This window comes from Antrostomus carolinensis, unplaced genomic scaffold, assembly GCF_000700745.2.
Source record: "Antrostomus carolinensis isolate BGI_N321 unplaced genomic scaffold, ASM70074v2 scaffold3740, whole genome shotgun sequence".
NCBI lineage: Eukaryota > Metazoa > Chordata > Aves > Caprimulgiformes > Caprimulgidae > Antrostomus > Antrostomus carolinensis.
The window spans coordinates 50,344-73,436 of NW_010290389.1; the positions used below are offsets into that span (position 1 = coordinate 50,344).

A 23,093-nucleotide genomic window follows, 5' to 3' on the forward strand; every position below is an offset into this window, starting at 1 on the left:
AAGGGTTCTGCATTTCTAAGACCACATCTGGAGTCTTTTTTCCAGGTTGAAGCTCATCAGTATGAGACACATGGGCCTCCTAGGGCAAGTCTAATAGAGGGCCATCAAGATGATTAGAAGCACATGACATACAAGAGGCTGAGAGATCTGGGTTCATTCAACCTTAAGAGAAAAAGGCTGAAAGAGGTTGTCATCATTGTCTTCAACTACTTAATGGGTGTTTATAGAGAAGACAGAGCCAAACTCTTCTTTGTGCATGTGAAAGGGCAATAGGCAATGACTCAAGTTGCAGGAAGAAAAATCGCAGTTAGGTACAAGGAAAAAAAATCCCTGGGAACTGGTCATTGCCTTGGGGCTCAGAAAGGTTATGAAATCTCCAATCTTGGAGATATTCAACCCTCAACTGAACAAGGCCATGAGAGACTTGACCTAGATGGCCCTGCTTTGAGTGGGAACTGTATTAGATGACCTTTAGTGGTCCCTTCCAACCTATGATTCTATGAAAATCTAGTATTCCTAAAAAAGAAAAATTAATTTAACAGAATGCCTGTACAACCTTAAGATAGCCCAGTGCTGCAGAAGTATTACAGCCCTGCCAGTTATTATGGAAGGATTCTGTGCAACAAGCTGCAACAGAACTGAGCCACTCACATTTTCAGACACAGAAGAACATTTTTACCATTTCATATTGCCCCTGCATTGCCTCTTTAGGGCAATGAACTAAATACCCATGTCAGAAACATAGTTTGTGGCTGTGTTCATAAAAGAGTGTAGTACACAAAGAAAAGCTTGATAATGGAGTCTCTCGTTATTCCTAAGAAAGAGTTTAAAGAGATCTTGCTGAAGGGATAAAGTCCAGCATTTGTTTCTGGAAACAGTAGTAAGTCACTTATTCCTTATCCAAAATAAGACAAATGTATATTATATTATTATCTGTGAATAAAGGCTGTTGTATGATGAAACTGGAATTTTCTTATGTAATTTTGGAATTATCTTTTCTAATGAAGGGGTGACAAATTTTGCAAGATTCAGGTTGCCAACACTGATATATCTATTCATTATGCAGCAAAAAAGAATCAAGGCTACCCTTTTCTGATTGTACATTTTGGAAATAGATGTAGCCAGATGAATTAGACTGCACAATGAGGAATTATTGTGTACTGAAGATGTGATTTCAAATATCACCAAGGGAAGGACAACATAGTGAGAACCTACAAGAAAGACACTTTAGAAATTAGCCTCTTGAGGAATTTTACACTCTGTGGGTATTAAACTGCTGTAAAAACACTGCTCTCCACATAAGAAAATGTGTGTGTGAAAGCTTTAAATTTAAATTTAAATTAACTTAAAAAACAGGTTAAAATGCTTCATTGCAAATGGAGCAATCCCAATACCAGCCATGAGTATGTTCTTGCATATCTGCATTATGGATTTTTAGGGAATACATGTCCTCTCTTACACATTCATTCACATATATTCACATGCATAATAATCTTCAAAAGCAAACAGATGCCCTATGGATCACTGCTGATGCTTCAATAGTTTGCCACTGAATTCAATTCCATCACCTCTGCTTTTTGTAAGGCAATTTCCAGAGTGACTATACTTGGGGATGATTTATGCGTGAGCCATCTGGCTGTAACATCTACCAGATTTCAGTACAATCAATCCTGCAGTTCATGTCTGGCCATTAAGTTAATTCCTCTGCTCTCAAATAATGAATTCCCAAATGCGTACTGTAAGCATTTTCTCATGGATGTATTATTTCTGTCTTGATACTTCTTACCTAAAATAGAAAAACTGTGCAGCAGCTGCAGGCTCAGACACTTGTTTTCTGTCTTCATGATCTGAGGAAAGATTATGCCTGAGTATACATACGCTTCTTCTAGCACGCATTGTCTAGTTTTCCATAACCATCCACAAACTAACAGGTGTATTACTTTTTTCAATACCTATGAAAGGAAATAAAAGCGTCCTTAGAGTATGGCTTCCATGACCTTGCAGATGTTCTTCAGTGAAAGAAAGTGTAAGGACAGGAAGGGAATCAATCATCTTTTTTCTCAATTCAAGCTTTACAGTGTCCTTGGAAACTAGCAGAATTTTCTCACTTTTACTGTAGGACGCATTGTTAAATAGTCCAATAAGTGTAGCATTAGCAGCACAGCAAAGTGCAGGGCAGGGGCTCAAGCTGCATTTCTAGGGAGAAGCAGGATGAAGGAAGAAGAGGAGCCTGAGGTGTACACCTTTGGTGTATGGCATCCAGCAGTAAGTCCTTTTATCATGAGAGCAAAGCACTAAAATTTCCTAAAGCACACTAACAAGAACATTGAGAAGCAAGTAGTCCAGGTCAGAATGTCATAAAAGAAATCCTAGAAGCTAGAAAATAAATGAGCAAAAGAGAATGCATGTGACTGTGGTATATTAGCCACCAGAAAAGCATACCAGCAGGTGCTGGGGGGCTACGTCCTTGGCAATTTTTTAAAATGAAATTAGTTTTGTTCCTAAAGATTTGTTTGGGTTCAGAGAAGAATTTGCCACATTTTCACCTATATAATGACAGGAACCCATCCATAAATAAATCTGTCATTCAGTACCAGAGTGAATTATAACTACGTAAGTGGAAGTTTATTCTCTGTCCAATCCATTATAAGCTGGTTTCTGTCTCCAGTAACTCCATTATCACCCTCACTTCTCTTTCTCCCTCCTTCCAAACCCTAATAGCAGAAACCTCTCCCAGAGCCAGGCAACTAAATGGCTCCACAGCCACTTTAGGAGAATCACAGTTTACTATAGAGTAAGGGCTCTATGCAAACCTGCAAATAAACAAGGTGGTAAAGAGCTGCAGTAGTGTGAAGTATAAATTATCCACTTTAAAATGTGCTGAGAGGACTCCTTACAAAGAGGTCATATTAGACATGGTGACAGAGGGTGACAGAGCGCTGGAACAGACTACCCAGAGAGGTTGTGGAGTCTCCTTCTCATGAACCTGCTTTGGCAGGGGGGTTGGAATAGATGATCTCCAGAGGTCCCTTCCAAGCCCTACCATTCTGTGATTCTGTGACATTTCAAATGATCCTATCTGATCCCTGTTAATTAACAGAACTGTACTGTCAACTGCAAACATTTATTACCTAGAGTTAAACAGCAATAAATAACAAACATTAAGTTCCTTTTATGTTCCTAACAGGTTTTGATTCTCTGGTATTCATACTTGTAAATGAATCTTTAATTTCTTCAAATGGTTCTACATATAAATCAAAATGAAACATCGTATTTCATTTTTTCTGACGTAGCCCTCTGACCTCAGAAGCAGAAAGAGCAGGCTTTCAAAGAAAGGTCAAACCCTGCATATAATCCACAATAAAATGTGAGAACTTTCAGCCTCCTCTTGTTGAACTTGGCTAACACTTAATATACGAATGCTAACCTCAGATACTTAGATATTATGCATGGAAAAAAAAAGAAACCTATTTTGTTTGCAGCAAATTACATTCTCTTCCCTATATTACTACTTCAACTCATTTTTCATCATTGTTCTTTTAGGAATTATACTCTCAGTCCTATGATGCTGTTGGTGTGATGTTTGCTTCTATTCCTGGATTTGCTGACTTTTATTCTCAGACCGAGATGAATAACCAAGGAGTAGAGTGTCTGCGCTTGCTGAATGAAATCATTGCAGACTTTGATGAGGTAATATCAGCTAAAGGAGAAAAACTGATAGTGCTTAAATAATGAGTTCCCAAATACCAAACATGTCATCCTAAATTATCTACTTTAGTAATTATTCTGCTTCCAACAATTGCCTGATTTTTTTACTCTGATTACAATTGTCTATTTTGCTTTTTTGCACTTAGACTTGCAGACATTGATCTGAATGACATAGTGAGAAAGAGACTGAAGTTAATAGTTTCTTGAGTATAAACAAGTATAAATAAAAGCACAGTCTGCTTCAGTGTATCTAGAAGTAGAACATGACTTAATTCTGTAGAAAAAAGGATAAAGATACTTGCAATAGTTCTGGAAAGTAGCGGTTTAAATCCCAGCAGATAAAGATACTGTTTTGAAGACATTGGTTGGATGGACTCAATGAACGCTAAGGGTAAAACAGTGTCAAGCAAACACAGCACAGAATCAAATATTGGGTAGATAATGAAAGGTCACATATTAACTGAGGAGACCTGTCTGGTCAGGTATGTTATAGAGAGGTAAATGAAGTAAAGCTGCTTGCTTTACTGAAGAATTCAGAGATGAAGCTATTTTTATTCATATATTTATTTATTTTCATTGGAAAGGACATAGAAAGGAAAATAAATTCTTTAAGTATCTTGTCCAATTAAACTGAAGAATTCAGAGATTAAGCTATTTTTATTTATATATTTATTTATTTTCAGTGGAAAGGACATAGAAAGGAAAAATAAATTCTTTAAGTATCTTGTCCAATTAATTTCAGAAATGGAGCTGAGGGGGGGATAATGTAAACAGGTGAAGAAAAGTCAGATCACCAATGTGGCTATTGCCAGGTGGAAGCAAGGACAACCTGGAAAGTGAAGACGAAGTCAGGAGCAAGTTGCATACTTGGTATCCTATGATCTGACAACAGTGTCCTGCAATGAGCCCAAGAGGAATTAAGAAAGGTGACAAAGGATAGACCAACAAAGAGCTTTGAAAAAACTTTAAAATTAGGTAGGGTGCAAAAGTAAGGCCAGAATTACCTAGCATGGGGAATTTTAACCTACACACTACCAGTAGTTTTCAGGAGTACGTAGCCCTCCTGAGCTCCCTGAGTGGTAGAAGCAGTATGTAACCTATCTCTGCTTAACAGGGAGATTGGATCTGTGTGCCAGACTGGAATGATCCAGATGGAAAAGGGGAGAGGAAAAGGGGATATGGTGGTGGTATCATTGGTCTGTGACTCTTTTTGAGAAGTTATTTAAAGAGAAAGTGTGAAAAAGGCATCCTTTTCAGAATTCTGATGAGCAAGGCAAAATTAGGACTAAACTGGACAGCAGGGGAGACAGCACATGGATAGCAAGAAATTGCTGATAAATAGTAAAAAATCCTACTCAAGAAACCCATGTTCTGTTTGATCTCTGTTTATCCCAAGGGATTTTTTAATTGATTTCTCTATTGTGGTAAATTATCAACTGGAGAAGTGATAAGTGTCTTGTCAGCTTAAAATTAAAAAGCTGTTCAAGAATACAGGAGGAGTTTGTTCAGTCAAAGGGGGCATCTGGACCTCACATCCCATATGAGCTATGTAACCATGGAGCAATTGCCTAAAACAGACAAGGGAAAAGCAGAGAGACCTCATCCTGGGTCTCTGCATAGGGACTGTTCATAGAGTGGTAGCTCATAAAAACTAGACCAGGGTTAAAATTAGCAAACTCAGAGAGACAACGAAATTGAGAGTTTATCCACATAACTAGTCAGATACTAAAATTACTATTGGGAAACAGAAGAATTCACAGGGGATGCATCCCTGTGCATTTTAGCAGGAAACAAAACTACTCTCCTATGAAAAGAGCTCTGTCACCTGCTAAGCTCCTGCACTGCTTTCCCTATAGATATAAAAACCTGCTTCTTATCTCTGAGATCTTGCACAGATGTCAGCTTCTTGATTAATAGTTTTGTTTTTCTTTCCAGATCTGATTAAAATGATTATAGCTCAAACTTAATGCAAAGCCTATTGCTATGAATTAATTTAAGATATTTTGTCATGCACGTTCATATAATCTTCACAACAAAACTCTGTTGCTGCTATGGAGACTATTGAAGACAAGGTTTTCATCAAAAACCCTAACACAATATTATATTCAGGCCCCTAACACCTGCTCTGTAATTAATAAAGGACCTAATTAGGGACTGTATTAAGTCCCAGACATGTTTAGTTGAATAATAGATATGTTCTTGGTGCGGGTAGTAAATGAAATTATGTTATGCCCTGCTGACTGCTAACCTACTTCCAGCATGGCCATGCCATTAGTTTATTCTGTCTAAGCAATCTGAAAGGTAATATGCTAGACAGAACAACTGACATGAGTAATCTGACCCATGGAAAAGGAACCAGGTGTAATTTCAGGTATGGTGTTTCACGGACAGTAATGTTTCCATATAAGTATTGACTGACACTACATGATGTCACTATTCTTTGTTTTTCATTATGTTTCTTGCCAAGATTGTCTGCTGCCTCAATATAGCCGTGGAAGCAAATGTGCAGTCTGAGAGCAGAGCAGATCTGTTAGCCATGGGAAAACTTAGCTCCTCAGCATCATGTGAGCACCTTTGTAGAGGTACCCAAACGCAGAAGTCTTAGCACAGGAGTGTAAGATATTGGTACCTGCTGCCATTTGAGATATCCTAGGTGATTTAAGACATCCACATGAGATTGTCAGGTCCCACACTGCACTGTCAGAAAACTCATGCTGTTTTGGAGCAAGCCATTGGAGGTTTTTCAGAGAAATATGCTCTAGATGACACTAGAGATCTATGTTTAGACGACTGAATTGAATTCCTAATCTCAGATCAAATTCTGCACTGAGTTCCCTCCTTTCCTTACACAGATAATAGTAGTAGGAATGCTGTGTCCATAGGGCCAGGAAGAGGTTTCTGAGTGAAAGCAGTGGCAAAAATACAAATTGAGCTGGTTTGGAAAATGTGATAGGTGCACGAGGACATCTGGGTTATTTCTTTCTTCTTTTTAGGGGATTTTCTTTGTTATTACAAACAGAAGGGTTACGTTCAAGAGCTGGTACTTTAATGGATCTATGTTAGACATTCAAAGCCAGACAAACAAAAAATAGAGAACGGTGTAAGAGAACCTGCCACTGACAACTGCACAGGGTAGGAGCCCACAGAGGAGTCAGGTTGTGACTGGGTCTTTCCTAAGGAGCAGGGGGAACCTGGTCCAAAAGTCAGTCTTGGGGAGGAGGGGACTGACTCTTCTCAAAGCACAGCCTTTACTCAGGATTTTTTTTTTTTTTCCTCATGGCTCACAGATCTGTCGATTTCCAAATCATCTAAGCTTCCTGTGGACTCAGGCAGAATGGGAGGTGTTGGTTTCTGGACTGACAAAAGGAGATTTTTTTTTTTTTTAATTTGATGTATATCATCATTATAGAATAGAGTTATATAAAAATTTCTATTTTCTACTCAAGTGCAGAGGTGCTGACAGGAACAGTTCATACATCAAAAAATAAACATGAACATTGCAAATCTACTTTTATAATTGCCCATTTTTTATATGACTGTAATCTTAAGACATATACAGGGCTAAACTCCCACTCTTAGAGATGTTGCACCAAAAAAATATTGGAACATTTCTCCTGAAGATTATGAGTCTTGAAGGAATTTATTTTTAATGTAATATTCTTTCTAGCCTTTTTAATCTATCATTTATATATCTTAGTGATGTTACAGTTGGGATTTGTGCTTTAATAAGAGCTTTCTAGTTCATGGGCTTTTTCCCCCCTCCATGTTCTTTATCCTGCACTGATTTACACGGTGTTTATGACAACAGATTTTCATATATTATGTTGCCACAAATAGAGGTTTCGGCAGAACACAGGATCCTGCTTTCAGACTTCACTGATTACTTTGCAACTGTGTGCCATGTCCTGGAACATTCTCTTCTCTTCTGTACTATTTTGTACATGTTTCATTGCACGTGTATATCCCAGGGTCTGACCTCCATGTAACCTTGGCTGTATATGAATTGTGGCATCAAGTCATTAGTTGCTTTTCAGATACCAACCACACTCCAGTGTTTGAAAATGTTCCCTGGACTATCTTGGTAAATTAGCAAGCCTATTTAAAATGTTGTAATAAATAGCAGCTGCTTTAGGACTGAGTTGGAATATCTTTCCCCAATATCAAAATATATCACCCTGTCATACTGTGAAGAAAGTAATTGGCAAATAAAACATTATTTGAAGAAGGAAAGAAGCTATCTAACAGACAGGATAAAGCAGGGAAAAAAAGAGAGATTTGGAAACAATAATGAATGAGAAGAAGAAAGATAACTTAAGATTGTTTCTTCTAAATTGCTTCACAGTCAATAGGTTCTTTCTTAAAAAGAGTAATTTTAGATATTTATCATACATTTTAAATTACTGTGCTGTGTGCTGTTGCTTCCAGCAACCATCTGGAAATGAAAATATAGGCTGTTTTTAACCAAGACCATTTTCTCCCCTTGCCCACACACCTGGTGCTCTCATATTGCTCACAAAAACAGAGCTACAAGAAATGATCTTTGTCTTTAAGAGAGCAGTTGGAAGAGCTGCCCTTGTAGGAGGGAAACATAGATAATGGGCTTTTCTGGCAGTTTGAGGGAAAATGAGAAACAGGTCAAGTTTTTGGACTTTCCTGACTTGGAAGGGAGCCATTAACCATATGGCTTTGTATTCCCTGTGTGCAATGGGAGGCTGTGTAGCCTCCCATTAGAGACAGATGGTGCGATATCTGTACACGAATAGCAAAGCTTCCAAGACCCCCGTGCTCTGGCTGACGTATGCTGTGGTTAGTTCAATGGCAGGGGATATTTCATGTTATGCCTTTGGTATGTTTCTCCCTTTGAATGAAATAATCTCTTTAGTTTTTAATTGACAGGAAACTCAAACCCACAAGATGGAAAAAGAATGCATGACTGTGACTAAAAGAAGGGGAAAATGCTTCATTAAATTTTTGCCTTACCACAGCAAGAATTTTTTTAATTCAAATCCCAACTAAGCTGAGCTTTTAGAACTGGAAGTTTGAAATTCCTTGTCTCTGTGAACTGTTTTTTTTTTCTTCCAGGACTGCCTAACAGTATTGATACTTAAAATCATTAAATACCATACTGCTTATTGTGAAGTTTCTAATATACCAAACACACATACTCCACATCTACTCTGCTTTTGTAAGACCCCACTTAGAGTATTGTGTCCAGTTCTGGAGTCCTCAGCACAGGAAAGACATGGACTTGTTGGAGCAAGTCCAGAGGAGGCCAAAAATATGATCAGAGGGACGAAACACCTCTTCTATGAAGAAAGGCTGAGAGAGTTCAGCCTGAAGAAGAGAAAGCTCAGAGGAGACCTTCTTGTTGCCTTTCAGTACTTAAAGGGGCCCTGTAAGAAAGATGGGGACAAACATTTTAGCAGGGCCTGTTGTGACAGAACAAGGGGTAATGGTTTTAAACTAAATGAGGGTAGATTTATTCTAGATATATAGAAGAATTTTTTTGCAATGAGGGTGGTGAAACACTGGCACAGGTTGCCCAGAGAGGTGGGAAAATCCCCATCCCTGGAAGCATTCAAGGTCAGGCTGGACGGGGCTCTGAGCAACCTAATCTAGTTGAAGATGTCTGTGTTCTCTGCAGGGGTGGGATTGGACTAGATGACTTTTAAAGGTCCCTTCCAACCCAACCCAAGCCATTCTAACATTCTATGATTTTTAAAGTCTGTGATGAGGTGAAAAGTGCCCATATCCTACATAAAGCTCTGTTGTCATTGACAGAGTTCATAATCTGAACTCTGCTTAAGTCTCTCAAGGAATCTAAGGCTCTGGCTTCTGTTTCATGGAAAGTCCTAAGTTAAACTATGAATATGGACTTGGAGTAAGGACCAAACTCTCGCTCCCACTCTGCTCAGTGCTTTAGTCACTAGATTAAATTTATTCTTCCTCTTGCAGATCCTCAGTCTGAGTTCTTTATACCTACTTAACACCTATATCTATCCCAAACAGATACAGGTGTTTACCACTTCCCATTGGTTCCCTGTATCTTTTGTAGAAGGGGAAAATACATAACAAAAGTGCAGGCTGAACGACTCAATGGACATAGCAGTGTTAGTTTTGACAGTAAGTAGAGGGAAGCATGGGTTACAAGAGGGCTTGATGTCTCATAGAAGTTCTTTTGAGACACCTAACTTCATTCATTGACTGTGTAAAATGGTTAAGATGGTAATTTTAAACAGACTGAATTCCCTTTAACACTGGTCTCGTCACCTGAATTGTTGCTATAGCAGCTCTTAATTTGTAAACCGATCTCCTCCAAAAGAGATTTAGGAACAATTTTAAGTTATCAAATCTACTTATATTCACACATACTGGTATGGAGAATTTATCTTCACCAGTTTTCAGTTATCTTCACCTCAGGAAACACAGGACTCATCTGTGTTTGAGTTAGGCTGGAATATGCATATCTTATATTGTCCATTATGTGATTTACCAAACAGCTTTACAGAGCACAGCAAGATTTAGCTTGAATGCACTCTGTGAACAGACGATGTCACAAACAGTCCCAACTCAGTATGCACCAGCACCCAACTGAAAGATACCATGAGCATCATAATTCATTTTTATATCTGTAGAAGCATTTTGCATTAAGAATTACAGAAATAACAGTGGTTTTTAACATATGTATTAGTTACTAGGTGAAGAGAGATTTCAAGACATTGAAAAAATTAAAACAATTGGCAGCACATACATGGCCGTGTCAGGATTATCACCCGAAAAACAGGTAAGAGAATATTCTTCTTTAAGAAGCAAAGCTTTTGGTGTATCCCACCATTCATATTAGAGAATATTAGTGTTATCTTTCTGATGTTCATAGAGCTGTATTTGCTAAAAGAAAATAGACATTTGGGGCTCCTGGCAGACAACAGTTGCACTTCTTGATGAATTGAAATGCCATCTTTTGCTCGCAACAAGAACCATATGGATTCTTTCCTCAAATTTAGGTTTATAAGAAAGAAAAAAAAAGATCCTTTCAATCACACTAATGTGAATCTAGATCAAGTCTATCTATATTTTCGGACATAAGCTAAAGTTACCACTGTAACTTAGACCAGAATCTGGTTGTCAGCCTCCAATAAACTATGAAGAGACAGGATCTAATAACTGACAGCATATTTAACACAAGTGTAAGGTTGCATTTAAATATTTTTCTGATGATGTAGCTGTATATCTACAGACAGTGTGATAAACTAGACATCAAAAAGAAAGCAGACAAATCAGTTTAACTGAAGAACATCACAAAGCCCAAAATCTGCACACTGCCCTCATTGCAGAGGTGCAAACCAAGCTGGGGGAAAAATCACCCACAGAGGCCACATGCACAGTCACAGCTATAAACCTCAGCTAAGTCCAATGAGAGAAATCCATTCATAATTACACCCAAGAATATGCCTGAAAGTGGGGTCTCCAAAGGAATAAGATGAGGCTCTAAAACACATCCAGTGAGAAGTTGGCTGTTGCTGAAATCTGTCTTGCTTGGAAACTGGTGCCTGTCCCCATGGAAGAACACCAGAAAAAAGGGTGTGCTGCCCCAGATCAACCACAGAGTGGGAATCAGATCTGCCCACATTGATTGCAATTGCCAGAAAAGCAGAAACCAGATTAGTGTGAGCTTTATAAACTAGAAAATTTCCATTGTTTGTTTAGAATACATTATAAAACATGTGGAGTGTAACTAGCTGAGCATCTCCCACCTACAGAGTACCAAGTAATGCTGACAGCTAGAAATCCACAAAACTAGGCATGCATGAGATTTTTTTGTTTGTTCCAACTCAAAATGCTACTGTGCAGAGATAAGCAAAGAAAAACTGAACATCAGGGTGGTAGCTGGTTATAGCTATACAGCTTCTAATCACTTGACTATTGATATGAGTAAAAATTCAAAGGGAGAAAATATGTATTGCACTTCCAAGACCGATTAACTCATCCTTTTCCTTGAACTATAACGGTCTAATGGAATTTTATGTATGTTTTAAATACACTTATCTTCATACATATATGTCTATCACCTTGTCAGCATCTAAGAGGTAAGTGCTGCTGAGGGAGGTTGGCAAGCTGTGAACTGAGTGAGGCTGAGGACAAGGACTGAGCATGGTGTGAACACAACAGGGTGATGCCAGGGAGATGCTTATATTCAGGATTAAACACTGAGGATGATGAAAATGGCAAAGGGCTGGACTGCATGACCCAGGGTAGGCCTTGCAATGCTTCATTCCCATGGACTGGAAATTTATTTGATGAAAGAATTACCTGGCTTCAGAATAGATGAGATTATATCAGATCATTATTGGGCCAAAACCATGGCTGTTCCTTACTCCACTGCCCACTCAGAGAAATAACTAAGGAGTTCCCTGTCCTCCCTTGAGAGTCTCTGCCCCACCATCAGCTCTCAGTTGGTGTTCTGGGAAGACCAAAATGCACTCCTGTTCCCCATCTGTATATTGACTGCCCTATAGGAAAGGGAACCCAGGGGAAGGACCAGGGAGTGACTTGACTGCTCTAAACAGAGGTGATTAATGAATGAGCTACAGAGTAGCCTTTTCTCTCTCACTTAACTGGTCCCAGGTTGTCTGGTTTACCCTGTTGTTCCTCTTACTATTCCATCCGAGAGCACTGGAATTGGTGTTTTTCCTGGGTGGCAGTTTCAGCAAAGGAAAATTATGTCTCATTTCTTTTGCTCTACTTCTTGCTTACGTGGGTCATCCCTGATTCTCACCTTGTCCCTTGCACCTAAGCTAGCTCAGTCCTCTCTATACTTTCTTTCTTAGCCTTAGAAAGATTTCACATGCCTTATTTATTCCCATGACTGCCAGTCAGATTATTGACAAGAAATTACTTTCTTTGGTACTTCATGCTAAACTTCTCTGTATCTAGGTATACAAGTGTTGTAATATCATTGGGAAATATTACCATTAATAATACTCTACTTCTTTTGGATCTAGTATGTTGAGACTGTTCTTACGAATTCAGATACTTGGCACTTGGTAGGGATGGGTGGGAGCTGGTCAAATTGCGAAACCTTTCTAACATACTGGTTTATAACTTACTCCTCAGCAATGTGAAGACAAATGGGGGCATTTGTGTGCTCTGGCCGACTTCTCCATAGCTCTGAATGAAAGCATACAGGAGATCAACAAGCATTCATTTAACAACTTTGAACTCCGTATTGGTAAGCATAGTTTAAACATGAGAATTAAAATGTTGTTTTGTCAGCAAGGATCCAACTCTGTAAGTGCACCCCAGGATCATTGCAAGGACATGTACAATTTAAAAGACTGCAAATACTCTACCCCCCATTTTCAATTTTGCTTCATCCCAAGCAAAGTTAGAAATAAAAACCACTCTGCAGAATATGAGCCCTGATTTGGAGGCTGCATAAGTTCTAACATTTGGTGAAATGTGACTACATAACTAAGCTACTGTCTTTAACAAGTCTAGCCAAAAGGACCTAAGTATAAAACAAAAAGTCAACTGGAGAGCCCAGACCTAACCTCAAGCTTGATACTGACTTACACAGTCTCTAACGAATTTTCCTGCCTTAGATTTTACTTCAGTAAAGGAGTAATAGTAGCTTGGCCTAAACCCTGTGTGTAGTACTTTGGTTTCACACAAAAATTGAATTCCAGTTCTGACCTGACCTGTCCCAGTGGCAGCAGCTCTGAATTGCTGTGAGAGGAACCTATTTTCTTGGATGGAGTACCCTGGATGGCTGGTAGGATGGGACATGAAGAGCTGGCCTCAATATATAGCACATGGCAGGATCAAATCTGGTGGTTTCTCATGCTGACTGGATCACTGGCCAAAACCATAGTTCACCCAGAAGACACATGTCCTTTATAGAAAACCCCACCATAAAAAAGCTGAAGTATATTCATCATTCACTGCATAGAGTCGCAACATCACTGTCTGTGATCTGCACTTCCTAACAGTTTTGAACAGAAAGCTCTCAATTCCCAAGATTTCTCAGGGAATATGCATCCACTCTTAGTAAGTGTGGATCACTTGCAAAGATTTCATAGAGCATGAACAGTACTTGGAAACCATTTCTACCACCAATTTAAAAAAGAAAAAAAATATTCTGTAAGAAAAATCTAAAAAGCTAAGATCTTTTTTTCCCAAAGATGTGCTTCTCACTATCACTAAATGTATTCCTAAATCACTCTGTAGAAAAAAATATAGTCTCTTCTATATTATTGCTTGTCTTGAATTTAAGCAACAAATCTTAACAAGATACACTCTTTCCATAACTTTGTAGAATACTGTAATATTTTCACTTCATGGAACACAAGAATATAATTTCTTTACTATATATCACTAACAAGGTTGCCTTCGACAAGTATAGACCCAGAAAGATCCTTCCAGAGAGATTTTTCCTGTTAATTAAGAGTTGGTTTGCAGGAGCTTTGGCAATAGAGTGCAGAATACAGATGATATGCAAGTACTGTTGTTCTGCTGTGATGAACATCCTGCAAAATAACTCTGTGGATATCACTTTTCATATTTTCTAGCTTTCCTGGCTTTGTTTTCTTACTTTCTTTGTGTATACACTCCTTGTTTAAACTTACAGATAAGTGTATCTGAATGAGACTTCATCTGCTTCATAGGTAAAAATATGGTTTTCAGCCACTCTTGTCTAACTGGTTACCTCTTCTCAATTTTTTTTTTTTTTTATTTTTTTTTTAATAGGGATTAGCCATGGCTCTGTTGTAGCAGGAGTTATCGGTGCTAAGAAACCCCAATATGATATCTGGGGCAAAACAGTTAATTTAGCAAGTCGAATGGACAGCACAGGTGTTAGTGACAGAATACAAGTGCCTGAAGAAACATATCTGATCCTGAAGGACCGAGGATTTGCCTTCGACTATCGAGGAGAGATTTATGTCAAAGGTATCAGTGAACAGGAAGGAAAAATCAAAACATATTTTCTTCTAGGAAGAGTGCAACCAAATCCTTTAATCTTACAACCAAGAAAACTGACTGGACAGTATTCATTAGCAGCTGTTGTATTAGGACTTGTACAGTCTCTTAACAGGCAAAAACAGAAGCAAATCCTTAATGAGAACAATAACTCTGGAATAATAAAAGGACATTACAACCGGAGGACTTTGCTCACTCCTGGTGGATCTGAGGCAGCAGCCCAGGCAGAGGGGGCTGACAAAACTGAATTGCCATAATCAGCATTTTGTTTGTGTTCTTTTTTTTTGTATTTCTTTTATATATAAAAATAAATATACAAATAAAAAGGGTTTAATTTTTTTTAGAAGAAGTGTGATTATTTTCTGGTGTGATATTTCAATGACATTCAAATTCCTATGTTTCAAAAAATGATGCCAAACATCTCTCCCCCCAGCTGTGATTAACCTCTGAATGTCCAGACATAATAACTGTAGGCCACCACTCTGCTGTGCCTATTGCCTGTAGAAAGGAGCAAAAATAAACCTCTGACTGGAGGGTTGTAGAACATAAATTGTGCAGAGATTTAATGGTGGGGAAAGTAGGAAACACTTTCCATACTTTTTGGGGGAAAGCAGAGGCATAAGGAGATTGAGTAGGCTCTTCTCACCTTTAGTTGCCTTCATTTAGAGTTATACGCATCTAAGTTAGTTGCCTGGTCTCCGTAACAGCCAGGGAAAAGCTAGTCAATACAGCTAAAGAATTTTAAGGTGTGCTATCTGCCCAGATGTAAGGATCTGGATGAGAGAAGAGATGAATATTGCCTCAAACCCACTGATTCTATTGATTCCACTGGTTGTGGGCTTTTAAAATAGCCTAAGATGTCCTCCTCACAAGCAGATGACTATATTGTAGACAGATAAATTGCATATTGTTATCCACCTGAACTCTTGCACCCAAGCCAGGAGGTCAAGGCTCTCCTGTAGGCACTACGTCATATCTGTCAGTCCCATGTGGAGGGCTCAAATTCATTATTATATCTTGATCAGGACAAGACACCTATGAATGGATGACAGAATTACACCTTGGACGTGTCTGGAGCCTACAGCTGAATTTATTGTCCAGTCAAGGAGATAATAAAATTTTCTGGAGTCAATATCCAGAGCTTAGCTCTTAACACTATCACTAGTCTGAGTTCTCACCAAAATAAGGGTTGTCTGAGGCTGTAAAATAAGTACATACTGAAGTACAGTAGGAGATAAAGCTCACTGTTAAACACCTGCTCAGTTGTCTCAAAAGGACAAGAGGCCAAGACTGAGAATATCCCAAATTATTTGTGTACCAGCACAGAGACATTCCTCTGGGATGCTACCATGACGTACCTAGGTGTTCCAAGCCCTGCATCAAAATAATAACTTTTTGGGGTTTGGCTAATCAACTTCACCCTAGAAACAGTAAATATGTAGCCCAGGTTTCTATATGCACCAGTACCATGATTCACATTGATCTGTAAAGTGCACAAATGAACGTCTCATCAAGTCTTTATGCCCAAAAGAGTTAGGTTTCTCTCAGTAAACATTACCTATAAAGCAGATCACAGATGGAAGCAACAGAACCTGCAATCACACAGCAATCTCCACATGAGACCTCATACAATCACTACAGTGCAACATACGGATCCTTTGTAAACACAGGCCTTGTTTTTTGCAGGCTGTTTTCCAGTTCTTCTTGAAAACCGTGGTTGCTTGGGAGTATCACTGCTGGATCAGGCAGATTTTTAAAAGATAGCCAATATGGTTAGGAAATCTTGATGCCTACATTTTATGACACATTATTGTTTACTAACAAATGAAGCACCAAAACATGAAAGTGTTTAATTGTAGTGAGACAAAAATAATGTTTTTCATTGTAAAATAGCCTGGTGAATGGGTATGTGGGGGAAAATTTAAACAGCTAAATGCTGTCTTCAGAAATAGAAAATAATAAAAATGACCAAATAAATTTCAGAGAAAGTTGTATCACTGAAAGAAGAGTCTGAGCACAGACAGCAGAGCAGTCTGAAATGTTACACTCAGTGATGATGCTGCCAGTAACTGAGCTCTCATTCCATATTGATTGCTCCTTTGAATTTCCACAAATAACATCTTTTATGCCACACAGGGAGAGCTGAGCCACTCACTCACCCAACCCAGTGCTGATATTGTAGGAGATGAAGACAAAGTAGAGCTGGCATCTGAAACAGTTAAATTAATTTCACATTTACAGTGGTATTTGAGGCACTGAAGAAGGAAGTTTTGGTTGGTTTAAACAGCTCATTGATAGCTGTCCTCTCCCTCACAGCTTATTTCTGTGCTGAATGAGTTCACTTCTCCCAGTTCTCTAAACATTTAATTCTTGCTAATATCCCAGCTGAACTGGTTTTCTAATTCTCACCACTGCTGCCAACCTCTGTAATGACAATTAGCAGTGAGTGGAAGGTGTTAACTAGATAACAGGATTGGAGACTGGAGCTGTGAGGACAACTTCACCGCTCCTTAGCATGGGCCCAAATCTGCTTCTTATCATAGACACAGATGGCTTTCTGTGTTATTCCTCTCAAAATCCCCATTAGCATAACTCTATTCCCAAGTAAAATTGTCTGCTAATGAAGCCTGAGTCTGTGTTGACCAGATAAAGAGTTTGCTAAATGAGCTCATTGCTATGCATAATTCTTTAGTGGGGAATTTCACCTGTGACTACTGCAGGTAAATCCCTGCTTAGGACTATTTGTCTACACTAGATGGCTATTTGTCAACTCAGCAATTACACTGTTTGTCCCCTTTTCAAGTGTGATGACCTTAAAGGTTCAGCAATGTTATTTCTCATTGTAGCATCTGTTTTCAGTGGAGCAGCAGCTATTATTTATACTCTCAGTCTTTTAGTTTTACTTCCTGACTTTATGGTGCCATTAGGGGATTCAGTTTTCCCTCACAACTCTATCTTTGGTGTTTCTTGTTCCTATAGGATAGAATTGCTCATACCAGCAGGACCTATAAAGCCAAAACACCTGGTTAAATATCCTTTGAAACATGCATGTCTGGATTAATACAGGCAAATTGCCTTGATATTGTAACTCCTTGGCCAAACCAGCCAGCCAATATTGAGAGCTTTCCTAGATTTTCCCCATTAAGAGGAGAAAGTCTTGGCAGAAACTGACTATACTCTTTGATATCACCTTATTTGTTTCCACAAACGTGTGCTACTGAAATGAACAACAGCCAGCTGCTTGCTCAGAAATTTGTACCTCCATCCCTCCAACAAGCTCCATGCCATAAGCTCTGCTGACTTAAATGTTTTGTAAACAAACAGGCTGAAATCCACAGCTTTCTGCTCTGAAAAGCAACGTACAATCAATGACATCAATGGCAGTTTATGCCAGCTTTGAAGTATTCATTCTTAATCATTAAAACAGTTGGAATATTGACTATCTGGACAATACTTCTGTACCAAAATCGATACTCTGTAATGCTCCAAGTGCATATTTGCAACAATTACTCCTATATTCTAGTAAATATCATATCTGCAGCAAGAGTACTTGTTTACAGGACACTGAAAAGGTTTTAGTGTTGATTAATTTATGCCATTTACCAATTTTAATAATATCTATCCAGAAAGTCACAGTTAGGTACTGATACCTGTCAAGGTATCTACTCTTATCTCACATTAAGACTCAAGACAGAAGAGTTTACCTCGACTGAGAACACTGTGATAGGTGTGATATCACTTAGAAGTGTGTGCTGAGAAAAAAAGCAATTAAAAAAAAATAGATCTTGCACCCAAGGGAAAAATGCCACTCACTGTCCTCAGTTTTAGTTCATTTCTGATTACTTCACAGTCATTTGCACATTTTGAAAAGCACAGCAAAAAAACCCAAATCTCTTCTAATCCTTTTCTCATTGGCAGAACTTCAGCTGCCTTTCCTAAGTGCAAAGTGAGTCAAGGAGTTTATACAAATACACAGCACAGCAAAGGTGGCTCATAGCCAAATGTCCTGTAGCTGCATGCTCTCAAGGTGCAACACGGGGAGCAGAGAGCCTGGCTCCAGAGCTGACTTGACGATCACACAGTGAAATGACCAGAGAAGCAGGAAATAACCACATTAACCATCGCCAGTAGTTCATGGCAAGTGTTATAATTGCACAGTCAACTTATTAACCTCCTCATCAATCTCTTTCTGTTGCTCAATGGCAGTGGCATGATTAAGCCTTTGTGGTTTCCCCAACTCTGTGTTTTGCTGGAGAAGGGGAAAAATATGACAGTCGAGCAGTTGGTACATGGGAGGGAAGGGGTAAAAATTCAATATGTATAACTCTAGGCACTTCAAACTTACTGCAGTTCAGTTAGTATTTAAGGAATCCTCTCATTAACTCTCCTGGTAGAATAAAATATTTCCTTGGTTTATGTAACTTTAGTAGATAAGGCTCAATGTTTTTTTAAAAAAATCTTTTTTTCTGTCCATTTTTCACTAAGATCTTTTTTAGGTGATGACTGTCAGACTTGCAGAGCCATTCAGAGACTGATTTATTCATCTCTTTTGTGTGAAAATGACAGCAATGTGTAGGGCTGGCTATGCAGCATCTCCTATAAAATGCCACTCATGTGCTTTCTGACCCAGAACTCTCTCAGCCTAAGGTGTTTTTTTCTTTCTGGCTGATAAATGTATTAATATTGATATAATGAACATACCTATGCTTTATAGCCCACGTACCTTTTGAGGGTTTTGAAATCAGTGGCTCCTTCAACCTTGCAAAATTTAAAAACAAAAAAGTACCACTGTTGCCACATGGAGAAAAAGAGATATCTCAGGTGGTTTGCTGAAAATCTAAGGTTCTAAAACAAATGGCATATGTGTGAAATTGTTTTTCATTGCAAAACCCACTCCCAGCAGCAGTAGCATGGGATACACTAAAGGATATTTTCACAGCAACAGGATAATAAGTATCATTTTAATTAACTCATTGGTTACATAAAATAATAAAAATACAACAACCTCTTCCTACTCATCTTTCCTCACAGAGGCTATTGTGACAGGCTGTCAGTTTTCCAAGTTTCTATAAATCACCAAGTAATTTTGCTTCAGATGAGTGATTACATCCTTTGGATGTGCCCAGAACAATGCTCTAAAGCTCTGTCCAGGAGTCAGGAGTCACATCCCCGTCCCTGGGGTCAGCGCACTTGGTATGAGTAAGACCAAGAGTTGCAGGGGCACCAGCCCTTCCCCTGTGGTCCTGTTCCTGAGAAAGGCAAGACCAGGGCAGGCTGGGAGCTGTAGCCTAACACTTTTCCCATCTGAACGAGGTTGGGAAGAAGACCCCAGCAGGACTCATCCCTCAAGGTGAGTCAAGACACTGTCTTTACAGCTCATTCTTCGTTAACAGCCTAGTTACCTGCAAGTTGTTGTAACAGCCACTCAGCAGCTTGGTTTTCCCAGACATACTCACAGGGTAGTGAAGGCACAGGGAATATCTCTCTGTCCCACAGCTGACACTGTAGTATGCAGTCACCTACTGCCTCATTAAATTCCCCCTTTCCTGTCAATTAACTTGGCAGGACCCATTAGCTCTCAGAAACCATTGTACAGAGGTTAGCAGGCAATTTTTCATGGAAGCATTTCCAGCAAATCCTTCTATGGTTTTGTTTTTTGGGTTTTTTTTAATATACTGCTTCCTACAGAGCAAACATAAATCTGTGTTTTGATAGTTTCTGTTTGACTTATCCATTCAGAATTTATTCAGAAACAAAAACCACACCCATGTCCAATACTTAAAAATTGACTTAAGCAACAAACTGCTTTCTTACCCTCTCAGAGGTTTATTGTGTGTCCATTGCAGCTTAAGGATCTCCATCATTCTTCTCTCCCAGAGGTATTCCACCATCAGTTCTACGATCTGAAAGGTCATATGCAGCATGCCTGTAAAGAGACCTCAGCCACCAAGTCACCCTATCTTTCTCCTCCCACCAATTTTAGAGCTAGAGGACAAGAGCAAAAGGGCCTTCATGGGCCTGAGAATGATGGGAAAGCAGAAAAACTCTCCATGAAACAAGTTACAAGCTATTTTGAGTTTTACACTTAAAAGTCAAGATTTTCTTTTTAGCTTTAAACTCACAGTGGCCACAGAAAGCACCAGTGTCATCCACTGACCCTCAAGCACAGTTTCACAGGTTTTATGTCCACATTTGTTGGTGCCTCCACATTTAAGCTGTATTGCCATGAAAAGCATTAACCAGTTGACATTATTGACATTAACCAGTCTTGGCCAGGCATAACAACCCATGCTCTCGTATTGTCTCTTGTGGAACACCACCCGACAAACATATAAGAAAGAAAAAAATGATGGCAGGAGCTGCAATATGAACCTCCACTTTCAGACTCTTAGCCACATCATTATCTGTATTCTTTAAGAGCCCAGAAAGCATCCCCACAACTTCTGTTTTTTATCCACTTTTCTGGTTTTTTTTTAATCCCACACTGGAATATGTCTTATGGGTGTCAGAAGGTATTGTAACTTAGCATCAACACAGTCAGAAAGAAGTTGGTTTTGCTCCATCTTCCAATGGTTAAGTAATTACCAATAAAACAAACACCTCCCCCCCCACTCCCAAAAAATAAACAAACAAAAAACCCTGAACAAAACCAGACCCTAAATCTGTCTTTGGAGCAGAGACTGGTATCCAACCAGAGTTCCTCCTTTGAGATGGAAGTCACTACATCTAGACAACAGCCATCATGACCTTTGTTCAAGGTCATAACTTCTGATTTGTACACAAGTCCATTTCAGATGTCAGGCTCTTTCAGCCTTGATTCACAGTTCTGTAGTAGTCTTAGCTACCCCATCTTGTGATCCCCAAGACTGTCAGAGATGACAGAATTGTGTTCATAAAAATCAGTGGCAGAACTGAGTCAAGCAGTTTGGCTTATGAAAATGAAGGCTTCACTGGAGTTAATTGATTTAATTCCAATATATGAATACTTTCAGGGGACAAAAATAGTAGTTTCTTGAAATCTCTTTAAGCTAGTGAAGAAAAGCAGAACAGAAATTATGATGGGAAGTTAAACAAGGTCAATTTGGAAATAAAGCACGTACTTCTGACAGCAAACATGATTAACCACTGGAACAAACTACCATGAAAAAGAGTGAATCTATTATCTCCTGAAGAGTTCAAAACAAGATTATAGACACCTTTGTGGAAATTAGGCTTTATTCAAGTACAAGTGTCTGAGTCCACTGATAGGGGAAAAATGAGGCTTTCTACAATTTGTGAAGTCCCAACAGGCAAATTGGATATTTCAAGATTCTTTTCTAAATCTATGAATTTGGCAAGCAAAACAGAAGAAGGCAAAATCTTCAGTTCTGGGAATGTTTCACAGCTCTTGCTAGTACTGACTGAAGATGAGGAAGGAAAACCTTTTTCATTTCATGCATTGATTCATAGCCCAGAAAAATCATATTTTTTTATATATCTGCCTTTGTGGAAGGCACCAGAGGCGTTACAAACCAGTGGCTCAGCTCACTGGCAGACATTCTACCAAGCTATTTAGCTTCCTATAACTTATATAACTGCTTCATTGATTTTAGCAAAAAACTCAGTAGTCAAGCATCAAGAAAGAAATTTAATTACTTCCCCAATTGCATTCCACCATTCCCACCTCACGACCTCTCACTGTGCAGTTTCTCCTTGCTTACCCCAGTGCTCAGAGCAATAACTCCCCATTGCATTTATTCTAAGTAAGGGTTCAAAGACCCACTGGAGAAGAGCATTTTTTTCTTAACAGGAGCCTGTTCACAGAAGACGTAGTGAGATCCCAGGAAATCTTTGTGTCAATTGAGTTGAGTGACCTTGGCCACAATGAGGGTGTTCATACTGTCCCTTATAACTAAAAACGTGGCCTTGAGTTAAATGGATGAAGAGTGATATAAGAGTAGTTCTTTATCACGATATCTCCCTGTAATTTCTGTATAAGCATATGATACTACATACATAAGATACCCAGCCTGACAAGGCTCCTGGTGACTTTTATTCCACAACCAGAAAAGCCTCTGTTGAATAGAAAATACAGGATGCAGTGAAAGAAGAATAGAAATAAAAGCTTCCTCTGAAGTTGTGCAGTGGGAAGAAAGAGAGGCATGTCAAACACTCAGAAAGTATCTTCCAAATAACCTAATTACCTATTTGCAACCTGTAATTCATGATGCATTTCTCAAACTTCTCACAAAAGCTGACAAGAACAATTTTTTCCTCCCTCCCCAAACTGCACAGTTACCTAATTCTATTACCAAGATGAGAACAAGTTAAGTCCTAATATCTCACTTGGATTAGCAGTTCCCATCAAATGACAGAGGCAAGAGATCTGTGCTGGAAAGTAACAATGGAAAGGCAGAATAAAAGCCTCT

At 38.9% G+C, this 23,093-nt stretch overlaps 1 protein-coding gene across 1 annotated transcript in view; it reads left to right on the forward strand.

The window, feature by feature from the left end:
• Positions 1 to 15,028, forward strand: part of ADCY8 (adenylate cyclase 8) — a gene marked incomplete at its 5' end in the record, with an annotated part of 62,062 nt that extends 47,034 nt beyond the window's left edge. Inside the window, 4 exons of the mRNA XM_029086194.1 lie at positions 3,544 to 3,690; positions 10,400 to 10,492; positions 12,823 to 12,937; positions 14,455 to 15,028. Of these exons, the coding sequence (XP_028942027.1) occupies positions 3,544 to 3,690; positions 10,400 to 10,492; positions 12,823 to 12,937; positions 14,455 to 14,942 (843 nt within the window). The remainder of the gene's footprint in view (positions 1 to 3,543; positions 3,691 to 10,399; positions 10,493 to 12,822; positions 12,938 to 14,454) is intronic.
• Positions 15,029 to 23,093: the final 8,065 nt, after the last annotated feature.